At 42.0% G+C, this 19336-nt stretch overlaps 1 protein-coding gene across 10 annotated transcripts in view; it reads right to left on the bottom strand.

The window, feature by feature from the left end:
* Positions 1–19336, bottom strand: part of KIF21A (kinesin family member 21A) — a 227489-nt gene that overhangs the window by 60274 nt on the left and 147879 nt on the right. For all 10 annotated transcript variants that reach the window (XM_077264819.1, XM_077264822.1, XM_077264826.1 and 7 more), the window contains 6 exons: positions 17330–17437; positions 14750–14818; positions 14451–14653; positions 9583–9730; positions 3971–4165; positions 3779–3880 (listed from right to left, as the gene is read on the bottom strand). In XM_077264819.1, the coding sequence (XP_077120934.1) occupies positions 3779–3880; positions 3971–4165; positions 9583–9730; positions 14451–14653; positions 14750–14818; positions 17330–17437 (825 nt within the window). The remainder of the gene's footprint in view (positions 1–3778; positions 3881–3970; positions 4166–9582; positions 9731–14450; positions 14654–14749; positions 14819–17329; positions 17438–19336) is intronic.

Below are 19336 nucleotides of genomic sequence, written 5' to 3'. Positions count from 1 at the left end.
CTCCAGCATATGTAAGATGGAGTTCCACAATGTTTGTACGTCGCATATCAGCCGGTAAGCAGGAAGGCAGAAGTGATGCTGCAGTGCTAAACACTTTCATGGGACAATGTGGAGATGCTCGGTGACAGCGGTTTTTGGCACAGTACTTCCACAGATATGAGTTGCAGAGTACACACAGCGGCTTCTAGCACACTATTCCCACAGGCGAGGTTGCAGAGTACACACAGCAGCTTTTGACACAGTACTCCCACAAGCAGGTTGCAAAGTACACACTGCGGCTTTTGACACAGTACTCCTACAGGCAGGTTGCAGAGTACACACAGCGGCTTTTGGCACAGTACACCCACATATATGGGTTGCAGAGTACACACAGTGGCTTAAAGGCACAGTACTCCCACAAATATGGGCTGCAGAATACACAGCGGCTTTTGGCACAGTACTCCCCCACTGAGTCAAGTGCAGAGTACATACAGTGGATCTGTGGCATAAAACACAACCTCACTCCAGCCGTGTCCATTTGGAACCGTACTCCCATTGAAGCACATACAGAGTACACAAAGAGGCTTTTTTTGCAGAGTGCGCAGTTTAATTCTGTCCCTCACTCCAGCTGCATCCTGTCCCTACACTAATCAGAGCAGAACTGCGGCGGCACTCATGATCCAGCATTTATACAGGCCGAGTCACGTGATGCGCCAGCCAAATCACAGCCATGCCAATAGTTGGCATGGCTGTGAAGGCTCCGGAAGAGCTCAAAGCCTAAAAGCTTGTTGATTGGCTGTGAACCAGCTTTTCGACAAACTTTATTAGGCATCCGAACTCGAACAGGAAATCGGAAGTGCATTAAAAAGTCTGTTTGAGGTTGGTTAATAGACACTAGTTTGGGTTTGCGCATTCCTACGAAACATCAATAATAATGGCAAAATTGAAAAAACTTCTCTTCAAATAGAGGTTACTATTAGAATACTAAATCTTAACTGGGTACAGGAGTTTCTAAAATTTTCTATAAAATGAAGGTACAACTAGAAAATTACATATTTAAATCAGGTACTTATTTTTTCTTTACTATAATTAAGTAGTAATCACATTATGCTGATGATTCTTATTTTCTGCATCTTTGTTGAACATTCTGGGATAGGAGGAGCAGAGTCATCTCATTATCTTAAGGTACCGTCACACTCAGCGACGCTGCAGCGATATAGACAACGAGCCGATCGCTGCAGCGTCGCTGTTTAGGTCGCTGTAGAGACGTCAAACACAGCAGCTCCAGAACGATGCAGGAGCGATCCTGTGACGTAACGGTGACTCACTTATCGTTCTCACAGGTTGTTAGCTCCATGTAAAACATTGCTGACATCGTTGCTTTTGATGTCAAACATGACGATAAACGCCGACCTGACAACGAAATAAAGTTCTGGACTTCTAGCTCCGACCAGCGATATCACAGCGGGATCCAGATCGCTGCTGCGTGTCAAACACAACGAGATCGCTAACCAGGACGCTGCAACGTCACGGATCGTTGTCGTTCTCGTTGCAAAGTTGCTGAGTGTGACGGTACCTTTACTCTCTGGAGGTTTAGATTAGGCAGGAACATCAAGAAGGTACACCCAGCTAAGGCACACTGCAATCTGTTCTTAGATTCACCCTTCTCCTGTGTTACTGTATCCTTCCCGCTAACACATAATACATGTCAGTTCTGTGCACCAGCACAGTACCATCCCTCTTTAGCCCATCCAAGGCTACAATTCCACAATGAGTTTTTGAAGTAGCAGAATTTCTGCAGTATTTCTGTGCCTATTATGTAAATTTGGTTACTTGCACTTAAAAACGCAATGAAAAAAATGCATCTATCGTCTTTTTGACAGTTTTTTGTTTCTCTTTGGTATGTCATGTGTTAAATCAAACTGATTTCCGGTATTTAGCTTTCACTAAGATTTACTGATACAGTTATATGCAGATTACATGCGTTAATAGTATAAACGTATGCGAGTTTTTTAATCACGGATTTTCTGCGACGAATGCAAATCAATGGGTAAATCCTGCATATAGAACACAGAATATCCACAAGACAAATTGACATTTTGCAGATCCGAAACACGCACCGCAGATAAGTTCACGTTGAGTAAAAAAAGCACAATGGGCATGATTTGTCTATAAATTGCATCCATTTTGCTGAAACTATAAGACGCTGCATTTTAAGCGCAGTGAAAATACGCAGCATCAAAAACTCATCGCAGGCATACAGCTTAAAGGATCTCTTTTTCCTTGTGCTGATCAACATTGATGCTAAGGAGTGTGCAATGCTCCCTCCCTCCTCTACTGTGTCTGCAGGGACGCACTGCACAATCATTTTAATAAAGTAAAAAGGCAGCTAAATGACATAAGCTTGGAGCTCTCCATTACCTAAATGGTAGGTGTCATTCAGATTTAAGGAGAAAAAAACCCACAATCTTATTCTATTTTCTTTACAGATTAGTTTGGGCCTTTGATATTATAAGGTGAATTAACAAAAATGCAGAAACATAATAATAAAAAATTATTTATTAATAATATTGAAATAATACATAACATGTAAAAAGAGAGGAAAAAAGAACAAGACAATGCAAAAAACCCCAGTGCTATAATTGGAGTGGGTATATGGACCAAATTATGAACTACCATTTTATCAGAAAAAAAACCCATTACAAGTAGCCTATATACATTTGCAAACATGCAATCATCAAGTCAGAAAGGCATAGGTAATAGAGTAAAGAGAATAATTATATCCTTATAATATTCAAAGTCCATACCCAGTAATTTCCTGTATCCTCCGTATCCAAGGGGCGCCCCTGAAAAAGGAAACTTATTTCCGAAACGTGCGTTGGGGAAGGAGCTCTGGCGCAGTCACCAGGACACTATGATGGTTAATATACTTTTTAATACATGTTATCGCTGTGCACTTTGGTAAATGTTGATGTGTGTTTGGAGTCGTCATACCACAATAGATGGGGAATTCTAACTAGTGGCCACTGGTACCCACATGGGAAATACATATCCCCACTTAAGATTGTAGGGGGACTCCAGTACACTACTATATGAATGCATTTTAACATCATAGTTTCTGTGCAATAGCTATACATCATCACATTTTGGCCCCATATATCCTGGTGCTGTACCAGGCTCCTATTTAATCTTGGATTACATGTCACTTATCCGTTACCCTACAACTTCTTATCTATTTTATTGCTCTGTACTATGGGCTGTTTTTGCTCTTTAAAGCCCTGTTTTTAATATATTTATGTGATTTATTTGATAAATAAAGTTGTTTGAATATATCTTTATCACTTCGCATGACTCTTATTTCTCTTGTATATTATGCTATTTTGAGTCGCTTTGTTTCACAATATGCAATTTAGCATATAGAGGCATATGTATGCAATGCAATACTTATTGAGTCATATGTTTTGGGGAGTATATGTGCAATTAATGTTTGCAAATGTATATAGGCTACTTGTAATGGGTTTTTTTCTGATAAAATGGTAGTTCATGATTTGGTCCATATACCCACTCCAATTATAGCACTGGGCTTTTTTGCATTGTCTGTTGTTCTTTTTCCCCCAATTTTTACATGTTATGCATGTATTTCAATATTATTAATGAATATTTTTTTATTATTATGTTTTTGCATTTTTGTTTATTCACCTTATCTCGAGTAGGTTTTAGTAGCATTATAGGGTGATATCCTATTTATTATACTGTTTATTTGGTGTTGTACTTTGATATTATAACTATAAAGCGTTACCTTGCTGACAGCCATAGTAAGAAAATGATCAAGGAGGTATCGCGCCTCTGTTAAAGTGGAGGAACTAATTATGGCAGTAACATCCAATGTATCTCCTTCTTCCTAAAAAGAAAATACGCCAACATTTTTTAATAAGGAAGAAAAAGGAAAAAAGGCAAAAGAAAATGTGAAAAAAGGTCTAAAATAGCTTACCTTAGCTTCTTCCATCTGCATGATACTGGCCTGACAGTCGGATATACTGTCATTAATGTAGTCAATATTTGCACTCAAGGACTCAATTTCTTCATTCAGACTGTTAAGGTTTTTGTCAAGATCACCCGTCTCCTTCATAACCCGGTCACGTCTTCTTGTAACTCTTTCTTTCCTCTTTGTGAGCTCCTCTCGTTGCTGCGACGGAAGATAAAAACAATACAGTAAAGTAAGGCTACTTTCACACTAGCGTCGGGAACAACCCGTCGCTGTGCGTCGGGCCGACGTTCCCGACGCTAGCGTGGTCTCCGCCGCACAACGGGGGCAGCAGATGCATTTTTCCCACGCATCCGCTGCCCCATTGTGAGGTGCGGGGAAGTGCGGGGAGGTGGGGGCGGAGTTCCGGCCGCGCATGCGCGGTCGGAAAAAGCGGACCGTCGGGAGCAAAAAACGTTACATGTAACGTTTTTTTTCCCGACGGTCCGCTACCACACGCCCAAGCGTTGCAAAACGGACGCAACGTTTGGCAATGCGTCGCAAATGCGTCGCTAATGTTAGTCTATGACGAAAAAACATATCCAGCAAGAACTTTTACTGGATGCGTATTTTCGGCAAAACAACGCATTTGCGACGTATTGCAGTTAACGCTAGTGTGAAAGTAGCCTTACACAAGCATGTTGTAGTATTTGACGGAATTGTGATCAAGTAAAACAGAAAGACAATACAGATAATAAAACCCGACTTTAACAAAAAAATAGATAGGAGCACTTGACTGCTGACAAGCTTTTTTACCTTCTCTTCAGTCGGAACAAAAAAAATTCATTTCTGTGCTGAAAATCTGAATAATTTCAGCCAGACTGGAATATAATTAAGAGTATTCTTGTCAAAACAGAAGAGAATCCTCTCAGAGAAACGTAAGAAAACGTCTTATTTATAGTGCAATTCCAGGCAGATCTTCATTAGAACTTCCAGTCTCAGCGCATCCATTTCCTCCAATGCAAATTTGCAAGGTGCCTTATACAACAGAGGGCCCGAGTGGAGGAGTAGAGTGATTAAAGTCACCTTATTGCCAATATACCAGGCTGCATGTTTGGGTGATGACACTATTCTAGTCACCCAACTGCATCGGTCCTGACACAGGGGAACGGTAACGCCAACCCTACTGGTACAGACTATGAAGTGGCCTGTGCTGGATCTATTGCAGGTGACAACAGATGTGCATGGCATATTTTGCTATTTTCACAGAATCCATCAAGAAATTCAAACAATAAGGCAGAATATTGCTCAGTAGCACAAGTAAAACCTGCTTCTCGGACACCCCTTTCTGCTCTGCAGGTATTTGCTGAAGCTGCGCCTCGCAGATGTCCTGCTCACTCCCCCATTCCCCACTCATGTTGTCTGCACAGAATACTGAAAAAACTGAACTGTTCCCCAATTTAAAATAGACCCTTTCAATTTCCTCAAGGTTCCCAAATATCCACCAGTGTCATAAAGAGTCCTATTCGTGCTTTTTAATCTGGTGTGTTGTGTGACAAAATCCTGCTGCTATGAGCAGCAAAACACTTTTGTTTCACTTTTAATATGCTAATTAGCCAGGACTAGTCAGGCATGGTGTCTATTCCCACAGGCTAGTCCTGGCCTCCGATGTTTTAATCACACCCACCCGATGTGACTGACATTTTCGGCACTGTGCCTGATCATGGTTTTAGTCCCGCAGGCACAAAATGTCTTGCCCTGAAACTACAACTGGACTCCCCATGTTCTACACATAGTGAACTGTTTACCACCTGCACAACACGCAATGAGTCACTTTACACCCTGCACTGCAAGTAATTTGCTGCTCTTTACCTCTGCTCTCCCTCCACCTGTACTGCGTGCAACCTACTGCTCTCCCTCCACCTGTACTGCGTGCAACCTAATGCTCTGCACCTGTACTACGTGCAATCTACTGCTCTCCCCCACCTGTACTGCGTGCAACCTAATGCTCTCCCTCCATCTGTACTACGTGCAATCTACTGCTCTCCCTCCACCTGTACTGCGTGCAATCTACTGCTCTCCCTCCACCTGTACTGCGTGCAACCTAATGCTCTCCCTCCACCTGTACTGCGTGTAATCTACTGCTCTCCCTCCACCTGTACTGCGTGCAACCTAATGCTTTGCACCTGTACTACATGCAATCTAATGCTCTCCACCTGTACTACGTGCAATCTACTGCTCTCCCTCCACCTGTACTGTGTGCAACCTAATGCTCTCCCTCCACCTGTACTGTGTGCAATCTACTGCTCTCCCCCACCTGTACTGCGTGCAACCTAATGCTCTCCCTCCACCTGTACTACGTGCAATCTACTGCTCTCCCCCACCTGTACTGCGTGTAATCTACTGCTCTCCCTCCACCTGTACTGCGTGCAACCTAATGCTCTGCACCTGTACTACATGCAATCTAATGCTCTGCACCTGTACTACGTGCAATCTACTGCTCTCCCCCACCTGTACTGTGTGCAACCTAATGCTCTCCCTCCATCTGTACTGCATGCAATCTACTGCTCTCCCTCTACCAGTACTAAGTGCAATCTACTGCTCTCCCTCCACCTGTACTGCGTGCAATCTACTGCTCTCCCTCCACCTGTACTGCGTGTAATCTACTGCTCTCCCTCCACCTGTACTGCGTGCAACCTAATGCTCTGCACCTGTACTACATGCAATCTAATGCTCTCCACCTGTACTACGTGCAATCTACTGCTCTCCCTCTACCTGTACTAAGTGCAATCTACTGCTCTCCCTCCACCTGTACTGCGTGCAACCTAATGCTCTGCACCTGTACTACATGTAATCTAATGCTCTGCACCTGTACTACGTGCAATCTACTGCTCTCCCCCACCTGTACTGTGTGCAACCTAATGCTCTCCCTCCATCTGTACTGCGTGCAATCTACTGCTCTCCCTCTACCTGTACTAAGTGCAATCTACTGCTCTCCCTCCACCTGTACTGCGTGCAATCTACTGCTCTCCCTCCACCTGTACTGCGTGTAATCTACTGCTCTCCCTCCACCTGTACTGCGTGCAACCTAATGCTTTGCACCTGTACTACATGCAATCTAATGCTCTCCACCTGTACTACGTGCAATCTACTGCTCTCCCTCCACCTGTACTGTGTGCAACCTAATGCTCTCCCTCCACCTGTACTGCGTGCAATATACTGCTCTCCCCCACCTGTACTGCGTGCAACCTAATGCTCTCCCTCCACCTGTACTACGTGCAATCTACTGCTCTCCCCCACCTGTACTGCGTGTAATCTACTGCTCTCCCTCCACCTGTACTGCATGCAACCTAATGCTCTGCACCTGTACTACATGCAACCTAATGCTCTGCACCTGTACTATGTGCAATCTACTGCTCTCCCCCACCTGTACTGTGTGCAACCTAATGCTCTCCCTCCATCTGTACTGCGTGCAATCTACTGCTCTCCCTCTACCAGTACTAAGTGCAATCTACTGCTCTCCCTCCACCTGTACTGCGTGCAATCTACTGCTCTCCCTCCACCTGTACTGCGTGTAATCTACTGCTCTCCCTCCACCTGTACTGCGTGCAACCTAATGCTCTGCACCTGTACTACATGCAATCTAATGCTCTCCACCTGTACTACGTGCAATCTACTGCTCTCCCTCTACCTGTACTGCGTGCAATCTACTGCTCTCCCTCCACCTGTACTGCGTGCAATCTACTGCTCTCCCTCCACCTGTACTGCGTGCAACCTAATGCTCTGCACCTGTACTACATGCAATCTAATGCTCTGCACCTGTACTACGTGCAATCTACTGCTCTCCCCCACCTGTACTGTGTGCAACCTAATGCTCTCCCTCCATCTGTACTGCGTGCAATCTACTGCTCTCCCTCTACCAGTACTAAGTGCAATCTACTGCTCTCCCTCCACCTGTACTGCGTGCAACCTAATGCTCTGCACCTGTACTACATGCAATCTAATGCTCTCCCCCTGTACTACGTGCAATCTACTGCTCTCCCTCCACCTGTACTGTGTGCAACCTAATGCTCTCCCTCCACCTGTACTGCGTGCAATCTACTGCTCTCCCTCCACCTGTACTGCGTGCAATCTACTGCTCTCCCTCCACCTGTACTGCGCGCAATCTACTGCTCTCCCTCCACCTGTACTAAGTGCAACCTAATGCTCTCCACCTGTACTACGTGCAATCTAATGCTCTCCACCTGTACTACGTGCAATCTAATTCTCTCCACCTGTACTACGTGCAATCTACTGCTCTCCCTCCACCTGTACTGTGTGCAACCTAATGCTCTCCCTCCACCTGTACTGCGTGCAATCTACTGCTCTCCCTCCACCTGTACTGCGTGCAATCTACTGCTCTCCCTCCACCTGTACTGCGCGCAATCTACTGCTCTCCCTCCACCTGTACTGCGTGCAACCTAATGCTCTGCACCTGTACTACATGCAATCTAATGCTCTCCACCTGTACTACGTGCAATCTACTGCTCTCCCTCCACCTGTACTGTGTGCAACCAAATGCTCTCCCTCCACCTGTACTGTGTGCAATCTACTGCTCTCCCTCCACCTGTACTAAGTGCAACCTAATGCTCTCCACCTGTACTACGTGCAATCTAATGCTCTCCACCTGTACTACGTGCAATCTACTGCTCTCCCTCCACCTGTACTGTGTGCAACCTAATGCTCTCCCTCCACCTGTACTGCGTGCAATCTACTGCTCTCCCTCCACCTGTACTGCGTGCAATCTACTGCTCTCCCTCCACCTGTACTGCGCGCAATCTACTGCTCTCCCTCCACCTGTACTGCGTGCAACCTAATGCTCTGCACCTGTACTACATGCAATCTAATGCTCTCCACCTGTACTACGTGCAATCTACTGCTCTCCCTCCACCTGTACTGTGTGCAACCTAATGCTCTCCCTCCACCTGTACTAAGTGCAATCTACAGCTCTCCCTCCACCTGTACTGCGTGCAACCTAATGCTCTCCCTCCACCTGTACTACGTGCAATCTACTGCTCTCCCTCCATCTGTACTGCGTGCAATCTACTGCTCTCCCTGACTGCTATCCACCTATACCGCATGTCACTGACTGCTATCCACCTATACTGCATGTCACTGACTGCTATCCACCTATACCGCATATCACTGACTGCTATCCACCTATACCGCATGTCACTGACTGCTATCCACCTATACCGCATGTCACTGACTGCTATCCACCTATACGGCATGTCACTGACTGCTATGCACCTGTACTGAGTGTAAATAACTGCTATCTACATATACAAAGACTATATTATTTTGTCTGTATACTGGGTGTGCTGAAAAGGGCTGAAACTCGAATTCTCTATAACGGACATGATTCACCAGTTTCCAGCAGCTACTTCTGACATGCTATGCACAAGGACTTCATTTATCTGGTTTAAGTTGAATCTTATTATATTTCTGAAATGACATGTTGAAGGCATATGTAATAATTATTTGTTGTCCAGGGAATTATGGTCTCAATATAGATTATCAAGTTACAACGTTATCATATTACACATTGATATTAATACCTCTTTTAATATTTGAATCTTTATTGGGAGATGTTATTTTACCTTCAGTAGCCGGTTCATGTCAGATTCCATATTAGATATAGTCATCCTTTGCATCACAATGTCAGTGATCCTTCTCTCCAGCGACTGCCATTTCTGTCTGGCTGCCTTTGACGTGTAAGTGTTAGATCCCTTCCTTTGATGTTTTTTTCTGACAATAAAAAGGAGGAAAATGTGCCAATATAAAATCTGTTTTGTATATACATGCTTTCTAATACTTCACTGTCCATGACTATGGTATTTGACTAAAAAGAAAAATGAGGCCGAAAATAAATAATTGTATTAAAATACAAACAGAAAAAGTACGCGCTGCTAAATCTTAATTAAGCTTAACGTATTGTAATTATCCCACGCTGCTGTGATACTGCAATCCATCCGCCCACACCTACTGCTCTCAGCTGGGGATCGTGAACATTCTGCAATAACTACTGTACCTTTATTATATTATAATTCAGCACTTCGTACACGTAATTAAAAATAAATACCCATGATTCCTGAACTAAGGCTGATAATGAGATTACTTTTCCTGGGGTCTAGAACTTTCAGAACACATCTAAAAAAAAGGAAATATATATATATATATATATATATATATATATATATATATATATATATATATATATATATATATATATATATATATATATATATATATATATCAATTCTTTTTTTGGAGTTGATGAGTGTTTTATTCCATTACTGAAATGGATCATAAATAGTGAATAATATCTGATCTTCCAATGTTTGTAAGGGTACTTTCAGATAAAACCGTTATTTCATGTTTTCGGTTGCATTATTTTTTTTTTTTTTGCAGCAATAACGGCAAAACCATGTAATTGCTTCAATTATACACCTACAGGCTGGGCCAAATGGCGATTTTGGCTACAACACAAGTAGCAAAGAAAAAAAATAAAATAAAAAAAAATTGCTCCTACAGCCCAGTCGAATCCTTAGGGTACAGCAAGTAAGTCACAAAAATCCAACTGCTACAAATGTTTTGTGATTTGCTTGTCACAGCTCTCTGGAGGTCGTAATTTGACCCCATTCCCAAGCTTTATATTGTAATGTAGTAGTGACCTATGTAATCTGACCGGGTAGCCTCAGCCTAGATGGGAACGTTATGTGTACATATGATGGGAAAGGCTGCAGATTCTGTGTTTAAACTATAATTTCATTTCAATTTTTGCACCAAATTAAACTGTAATAATTGCATCATGAGGAGCAACTAGAAGCAGAGATCCAGAAAATGTTAAGGAATAAAAAAAAAAAGCATAATATATTTATTCACCTTAATACAATAAATATGTTTTGTATAAATAAATGTGCAAAAACTATCACTGTAGCTAAAGAAATAACCATGTCAGAAAAAGCACCATTATGTACATTTTATAGTTTGTGTTCTCTCTACTTTTTAACTCTTTCACACTATCGCCATGTTGCATTCTGTTTTTACCTCCCCTTCTTCCAAAAGCCATATTTTTTTTTTTATGTTCCCATCAGCATACCCATATGAGGGCTTGTTTTTTGCAGGACGAGTTGTACTTGTGAAAGACACCATTCACTCTACCACATAGTGTACTGGAAAATGGGGGAAAAAAATGCCAAGTGCGGTGAAATTGCAAAAAAAAAAAACCCTGCAATTTCACAATTTTTTTAATTTCTTTTTCTTTTATTTACCATAGTCACTATATGGTAGAACTGACCTGGCAATATGACTCTCCAAGTAAATGCAAGTACGCAGCTACCAAAGATATGTTTTTGTGTTTTTTTAATTTAAGTGGTGAAAAAAATTGAAAATTTGTAAGAAATAAAATGTTTTGCTTTTGTCACCATTTTACAAGACATTTTCATTTTCGGGATGTGGGACTGTTTGAGGGCTTAGTTTTTAAATCAGGAGCTGATGGTTTTACTGATACCATTTTAGAGTAGATACGATGTTTTGATCGCCTCTTATTGCATATTATTGCAATGTTTCAGAGACCAAAAAAACCCTTAATTTTGACGTTTAGATTTTTTTTTTTCGTAAAATCGTTTACCAATCAAATTAATTCATTTTATAATTTGATACATCGGACTTTTACGAAAGCTGCCATACCAAATATGTGTATTTTTAAGGGGCAAAAAGGGGGGGTGATTTGATCTTTTCAATTTTTCTATTTCATATTTTTAAAAAACTTTATTTCGCTCTTCACATTTTACTGGATTTATTAGCCACAGGCTGGCTTTTACGGGAGGATCGTCATGACAGGTACGGGTGTCTTTAGCAGACTCTTGGGTGTCATGATAACCCATAAGCACCCTGCAATCACATCACAGGCACGCCAATTGGAGCGCAGAGCGACACGCACCCATCGGCACATGTTCATTCTCTGGCTGCAGGATTTAACAGGTTAACAGCATCGGGGCAGATCAACTGCACCGTCGGCTCTAAGAAGCACATAATGGCTGATTAAATCAGCCGTCACGTGCAGGGAAAGATCCGGGCTCGGCGTGCATCAAAGCCAAAGAGGCGGCATATGACGAAAGCTTACGTCACGTGTCATGAAGAGCTGGTGCTGAAGACAAAAGGCCCCAATATACATTGGTTGAATGTAATACATATAGAAGTTTTGGGGGCACTGTGGAAAGTTTACTACTGGGATCCAACCTTGACCAATGGAAAAGGAGATATGCAACACAAAAGAAAAAGCAAAGGCCATAGAGACGGGGATCACCAGACAGCAGGATATAAATGCAGGGAAAATTACACAACTTTATTAAGGTATAACATAGAAAACATTAAAAACATTTAAAAACAGTTGAAAAAAAACTGTTGCCCAAAATAAGGCACATGCCTGGAAACAAATTTATAGGGAGCAATGGAGAATACAAAAAATACATGCACATGCACCTGGTCCCAAGAATCCTATATGGACAGCATATTACATGGTATAGAAATTGCACATTAGAGCCCTAATTAGTTTCAGTATAAGCAAATAAGTACTGCTGCAAAGAATGAGGATGGATCCATAGTAAGATTTCAAAAATTAGCAGTCACAGATTATATATGCACTGCTACAAAGACTGAGGATAGATCTGTAATGAGACCTTTAGAATAAACAGTCACAGTTTTTTATCCCAACGCAGTTGAAAAACACTCAGCAATATAAATGTACTCAACATATGAGAACGAGATAGATATAATTACCCCAAATGTCCTGCAGAGACTCATATTAGATCAACATGTGGTATTCTGAAAGAGCTAATTATCCATAGGTAAACTAAGACCAGAGCAGGCACATCTAAAATTCCCCCATACAGCAAACGGGATAAATACGGTACCCCTCAAATCACACCAGGCATGCCTGGTGTGATTTGAGGGGTATTTATCCCGTTTGCTGTATGGGGGAATTTTAGATGTGCCTGCTCTGGTCTTAGTTTACCTATGGATAATTAGCTCTTTCAGAATACCACATGTTGATCTAATATGAGTCTCTGCAGGACATTTGGGGTAATTATATCTATCTCGTTCTCATATGTTGAGTACATTTATATTGCTGAGTGTTTTTCAACTGCGTTGGGATAAAAAACTGTGACTGTTTATTCTAAAGGTCTCATTACAGATCTATCCTCAGTCTTTGTAGCAGTGCATATATAATCTGTGACTGCTAATTTTTGAAATCTTACTATGGATCCATCCTCATTCTTTGCAGCAGTACTTATTTGCTTATACTGAAACTAATTAGGGCTCTAATGTGCAATTTCTATACCATGTAATATGCTGTCCATATAGGATTCTTGGGACCAGGTGCATGTGCATGTATTTTTTGTATTCTCCATTGCTCCCTATAAATTTGTTTCCAGGCATGTGCCTTATTTTGGGCAACAGTTTTTTTCAACTGTTTTTAAATGTTTTTAATGTTTTCTATGTTATACCTTAATAAAGTTGTGTAATTTTCCCTGCATTTATATCCTGCTGTCTGGTGATCCCCGTCTCTATGGCCTTTGCTTTTTCTTTTGTGTTACATTGGTTGAATGTGTGATAAAGTAAATGTTTATGGTTTAAATCAGGTTTTCATGCTAAATGTACACTTTTTTTTACATTGTTAATATTGGGGTTTTTTCTTCTCCCAAATTTATCATATTACTGTTAGAATATTTTTTTTTTTTTTTAAATATACGTAGTGATATGAAAGAAAAAAAAAATTAACAAAAAAACCCAAAACATTTAACATAAAAACTTGATTTAAGCAACCTTATATTGACACATGGAGGAGACATATGCCGCAGTTAATCTGCATATTTCTTCACCATTTCACATCACTTGGAATTTTTTTTCTTGTTTTTTATAGTAAAGTGAATGGTGTCATTCAAAACTAAAACTTGACACCCCTCCCCCACCACCACCACCTCTTTCTCCCCCCAAAAAAGCAAGACCCTGTAGAGCTACAGTATATCGATGAAAGAAGAAGAGGGAAGATTGGAACCTCAAAAACAAAAATGGGTCCTTATGGGGTTAAGATCAAATGAACCCACATATGTGTACTGGGGTCTCCCATCACTTTATACTGGAGAAAAGTCAGTTGCAATACAAATGCCCGATTCTGTTCTTCTCCAGGAGATAATCTGCGCCCAGAGCTGCCTGGTAGCGACTTTCTCCTCTGAGGGACTCGAGAGAAAGCTGTTGCTATCGCATGTATATGGCCAGCTTTAGCACATAGACAATCATCTGCAATCAATTAGGACAGATTACTAGGGTAAGTAAATCAAGAGAGTACTTGAGATGCAAGAAACCACAAAACAGCAGCTTTACAGCATCTAGAGCCACAGATCTATAAACTGACAGAGGTGGAAAAGTCCCAGATTCATTGAATAGGGCATCAATGATGTACCTTGTGCCGTTGAAAGCAATAGAAGTCGCAGGCTGTACTCTGGCTATTGGGATTTTAGGCCTTTGTTGTCCTGATATTCGGGCTGACTCGTGCTCTTCAATGGCATGTTCTGAAACAGGTTCTGGAAGGCTTATTTTACGACTTCCGACCCTCCCCGCCACTCTATCAGACATTGGTTTTACTTGTCGCCGTAGTGCCGTAACCTGTGTACATGAAATAAAGGCGATAAACAAGTGAGCAATGCATGAGACATAAGACACAAAAAAGATAAGATTCAGTTATTTCTAAACAGTTTTTACCTCTTCATTTTTCCGTCGTAGAATAACTTCTTGCTGTCTTTTCTGGGCTTCGAGGGTCCTCACTTGACTCTGAAATATAATAAAGGCTCACTATCATTATCACATATAGTGGTGATTGAAAGTTTGTGAACCCTTCAGGAGTTTCCATATTATTCTGCATAAACTTGACTTAAACTTAACGTCAGATTTTGTTAACAGCAGATAAAGGAAACAAAACAAACGAGTCAAAAATATGAAAGTTCAGAGACCGCAATGTAACTCGTTTTCTGCATCCGAAGCTCGTGATTTTATTGATCCAATTTTGGAATACAATGTTTTGATCGTTTCTTAATGCATTCTTTTTGCACAGTAGTGTCGAACGAAAAAAAGCAATTCTGGAGTTTTGATTATTTTTTTATATTTTTTATCTTTATACCGTTTACTGATAAGGTTAATTAATGGTATAATTTGATAGACTGGACCCTCTCCAGACATAGAAATACCATATTTGTTTATTTTTTTTATTTTTCTTTATTTTTAATAGAGAAAAATTGTTGTGTTTCAAATTTTTATATTCTTTTTAGTGATTATTACTTTATTTTGTTATCCCTTGCAGTACAGTATATAGCACAGTATCTTGCAGCCACAGGCTGGTCTACATAAGGGCACTATCACAGAGTGGGGGTATTCAGCAAGCCCCCATCCGTCATGGCAACCCCTCAGCACCCCAAAATTGTCGCGGGGGTGCCAAAGGGCACATTGAACAGTGTACCCCAGGGCTGAGCGCTGTAATCATTGCTGTCAGAAATTGACAATGGTATTTAATTAAAGAATTAACAGCAGCAGGCAGAGCAAAATTTCACCCGCTGTTGATAGAGACAGTTGATGGCTGAATAACACAGCCATCATCTGCTGGCAATAATGACGGTTCAGTTTAGAAGCATGCTTCAAAGACTATGATTAGTGATGAGCGAATATACTCGTTACTCCAGATTTCTCGAGCACGCTCGGGGGTCCTCCGAGTATTTTTTAGTGCTCGGAGATTTAGTTTTCATCACCGCAGCTGAATGATTTACATCTGTTAGCCAGCATAAGTACATGTGGGGGTTGCCTGGTTGCTAGGGAATCCCCACATGTACTTATGCTGGCTAACAAATGTAAATCATTCAGCTGCGGCAAGAAAAACTAAATCTCCGAGCTCTAAAAAATACTCGGAGGACCCCCGAGCGTGCTCGGGAAATCTCGAGTAACGAGTTTATTCACTCATCACTAACTATGACCCAACATATGATGTACCACTACAGCATACAGCGGGATGGAGTTAATGGGACTTTCCGGTCTTGTCGGATTGTCTGGAGCACCAGCACTGGAGTTGGCAGTGGATGCCTGAGGAGAGCATAGCTTCATTTCCTCTTTTATCAGCTTGACTCTCTACCATGATATTTTCTTTTAAGGACAGAAAAAACAGTCTAACTTAAAATTCTAATTTCGGTCCTTGAGAGTCTATAGAAAGAGGATACATAAAAGTAAAAAATTTACCACTGAACAATGACAGGTCACTTTATCTGTTGTTATTGGAGTTTTGCCACTGCCTTAATGTACATATCACTCTGGTCCCCACACTGATTGAAGGAGAGGTGATGACTAACTCATACTAAAGTTCTGTCTCCACATCCTTCCAAAATGCAGGAGCAACAAACAGCACCACTAGACTTATTTTGGCATCTTATAAACATTTGTAAAGAACCACTGGGTCATTACAGATAAAAACATTTAGGAGATCTACTCTTATAAGTAAAGGTGCAATTACACCTGACAACTGGTAGCACTAACTCACTGCCAATTAGCTACTTGTCTGTCGACAGGTAGTCATTTATTACCCGGTTTACACCGGACGGCTTGGGTTCAGATGCTCACTGGATAATTTGTAATACATCATTCAGTGCGCTTAGGATGCCATTATTCTCAGCAGCGCAGGTCTTATTTACACAGGACGATATGCTACCAAGAAAGATGATCTTTTGTGCAGACCAAAAGATCATTTCAACTGATGAACAAGTGTTTTGATTTTACGCTGGGCAATTGACAACCTGTTAAAACTACTTAGTTATGGTGAAACAAGCGCCCTTGGGTAGGAAATCTGTGCACTGTAAGGGTATGTGCACACGTCAGGATTTCTTGCAGAAATTTTCCTGACAAAAAAACGGACATTTCTGCCAGAAATCCGCATGCGTTTTTTTTGCGTTTTTTTATGCGTTTTTGTGCGTTTTTTCCCAGATGCATAGAATTGCAGGAAAAACGCAGAAAATCCGCAAAATTAATGAACATGCTCATTTTTTTACTGCGATGCGTTTTTTTCGGAAAAAAACGCATCCATGTGCACAAAACATGCAGAATGCATTCTAAATGATATAATGCATAATGCATGCGTTTTTAATGAGTTTTTATAGTGTTTTTAGCGCGAAAAAAACGCGAAAAAACCTGAACGTGTGCACATAGCCTAAAGGGACACTAACACAGGCAGTTGTAAGACCTATATGTTCATTCAATGTAACTTGGGAAAAAAAAAAAAAAGAAAGAAAAAGCCAAGAAAATACGCACCTCTCGCTTACGCTGATCTTTTTTAAGCTGTGCAATTTCACGGGTTCTGCGAGAGTCTACCATTCTTGCCTTTTCTTGCTCTTCCTTCATTTGTTTCATTAACCGCACCTAAACACAAATAATTATGAACAATGAGTCTACGTGTAAACGGTGTAACATGTCTGTGTTTTGTGCATCTATGGACACACATATAGACCAGTCTGTCTGGAGGAGAGCCATGTGATGACATATGTAATGACATACATGTAGTCAAGTCCTAACCTACGCTTTCCAGAACGCCAATGCATGTTGCAGGCACCAGTTTGCTCAGAAAATAAATCTAAATAGGGCCCTAATTATTAATGACTACAACCAGGCCTGAACATTGTCTTGCCATTTCATTTTTTGTAAAAGCCTGGGCTACAAAAAAAAGACTGCTATTAAAGTACTGACCTGGAATTACTGCCAGAACAGTAGTTTTTCTTAAAATACTTTCAAAGGACTAATCATCATTAATTTACACAATTTCACATTTTGTTTGATAAGCTACTAGTAAAAATAATTTCTGATCACAATACTGAATTATTAAAGCTGACGGCCCACCATTATATGTCATAACCACGGCATAAATCATGAAACTACATAAAACACTTTACATGGTGTTAATTGTAACTGGTCACCAGGTTATAAGCTATATCCGGCACATTTCAGTCAACCCTTCATAAGAGCCCAGCTTTCCTGCATACATAAGAAGATACCTTGTGTAAATATCCTGCGCCGTATGCTCATCGGCCCTGTTAGGACTGTGCGTGGAGCATCCTGACCCTGCAATCTCCATCCTGCCATAATCGATGCAGACGATGTCTCCTACATCAACAATGGCGTCTGTTCAACTCTCTCGCCATTGAAAAAAGACTGTGGGGATGACAACATCCATGTAACTCAAGACAGGAGTGATGGTAATTGTAGGGACAGAGGAGGTGCCGAGCACAGTCCAGAGGCTTCCATCAATCCAGATGGTAAGGGACAACTATAAGGGCTGTCCCACACGTCCAGATAATTCCGGTACCGGAATAAATCGGTACCGGAGTTATCCGTGTCCGTGTGCCTGGGAACTCACGGAGGCCATACGTGCGGCACACGTGTGCCGCCCGTATGGCGAGTGGGTACCACACGGAGCGTGTGGTACCCACTCTGCATGGTGCTGAAGCTGCGATTCATATCTTCCCTGCAGCAGCGTTTGCTGCAGATAAAATATGAAGAATAGTGTTTAAAATAAAGATCCATGTGTCCGCCGCCCCCCCACCCCCTGTGCGCCCCCCCGCTGGTCAGAAAATACTTACCCGCTCCTTCGCTGCTTCCTGGTCTGGCCGCGGCTTCTCCTGCATGCGGTCACGTGGGGCCGATCATTTACAGTCATGAATATGTGGCTCCACCTCCCATAGGGGCGGAGCCAACTATTCATGATTGTAAATGATCGGCCCCACGTGACCGCATACAGTAGGAGGCGCGGCCAGACCAGGAAGGAGCGAGGGAGCGGGTAAGTATTTTCTGACCAGCGGGGGGGCGCACGGGGGGTGGGGGGGCGGCGGACACCTAAATCTTTATTTTTAACACTATTCTTCATATTTTCTCTACAGCAAACGCTGCTGCAGGGAAGATATGAATACCGGCTTCAGCACCATGTGGGGGGGACAGCGCTTACTGTAGCGCTGTCTCCTGCACGCACACGGACCCCAGACGGAGAATGTCCGTGTGAGGTCCGTGTTTTACGCGGACCCATTGACTCTATTGGGTCCGTGTAAAACGTGCGCTCCCACGAACACTGACATGTCTCCGTGTTTGGCACACGGAGACACGGTCCGCAAAAAATCAATGATATCTGAACAGATGCATTGATTTTTATGGGTCTACGTGTGTCAGTGTCTCCGGTACGTGAGGAAACTGTCACCTCACGTACCGGAATCACTGACGTGTGAAACCGGCCTAAAAGGTATTTTCTAGGTTATATGGGGCAGCTGGGCTCTT

Source organism: Ranitomeya variabilis, chromosome 5 (assembly GCF_051348905.1).
Source record: "Ranitomeya variabilis isolate aRanVar5 chromosome 5, aRanVar5.hap1, whole genome shotgun sequence".
NCBI classification, from domain to species: Eukaryota; Metazoa; Chordata; class Amphibia; order Anura; family Dendrobatidae; genus Ranitomeya; species Ranitomeya variabilis.
Note: the sequence above shows the minus strand (reverse complement) of the source record. Positions and strands in the feature narration are given on the sequence as shown.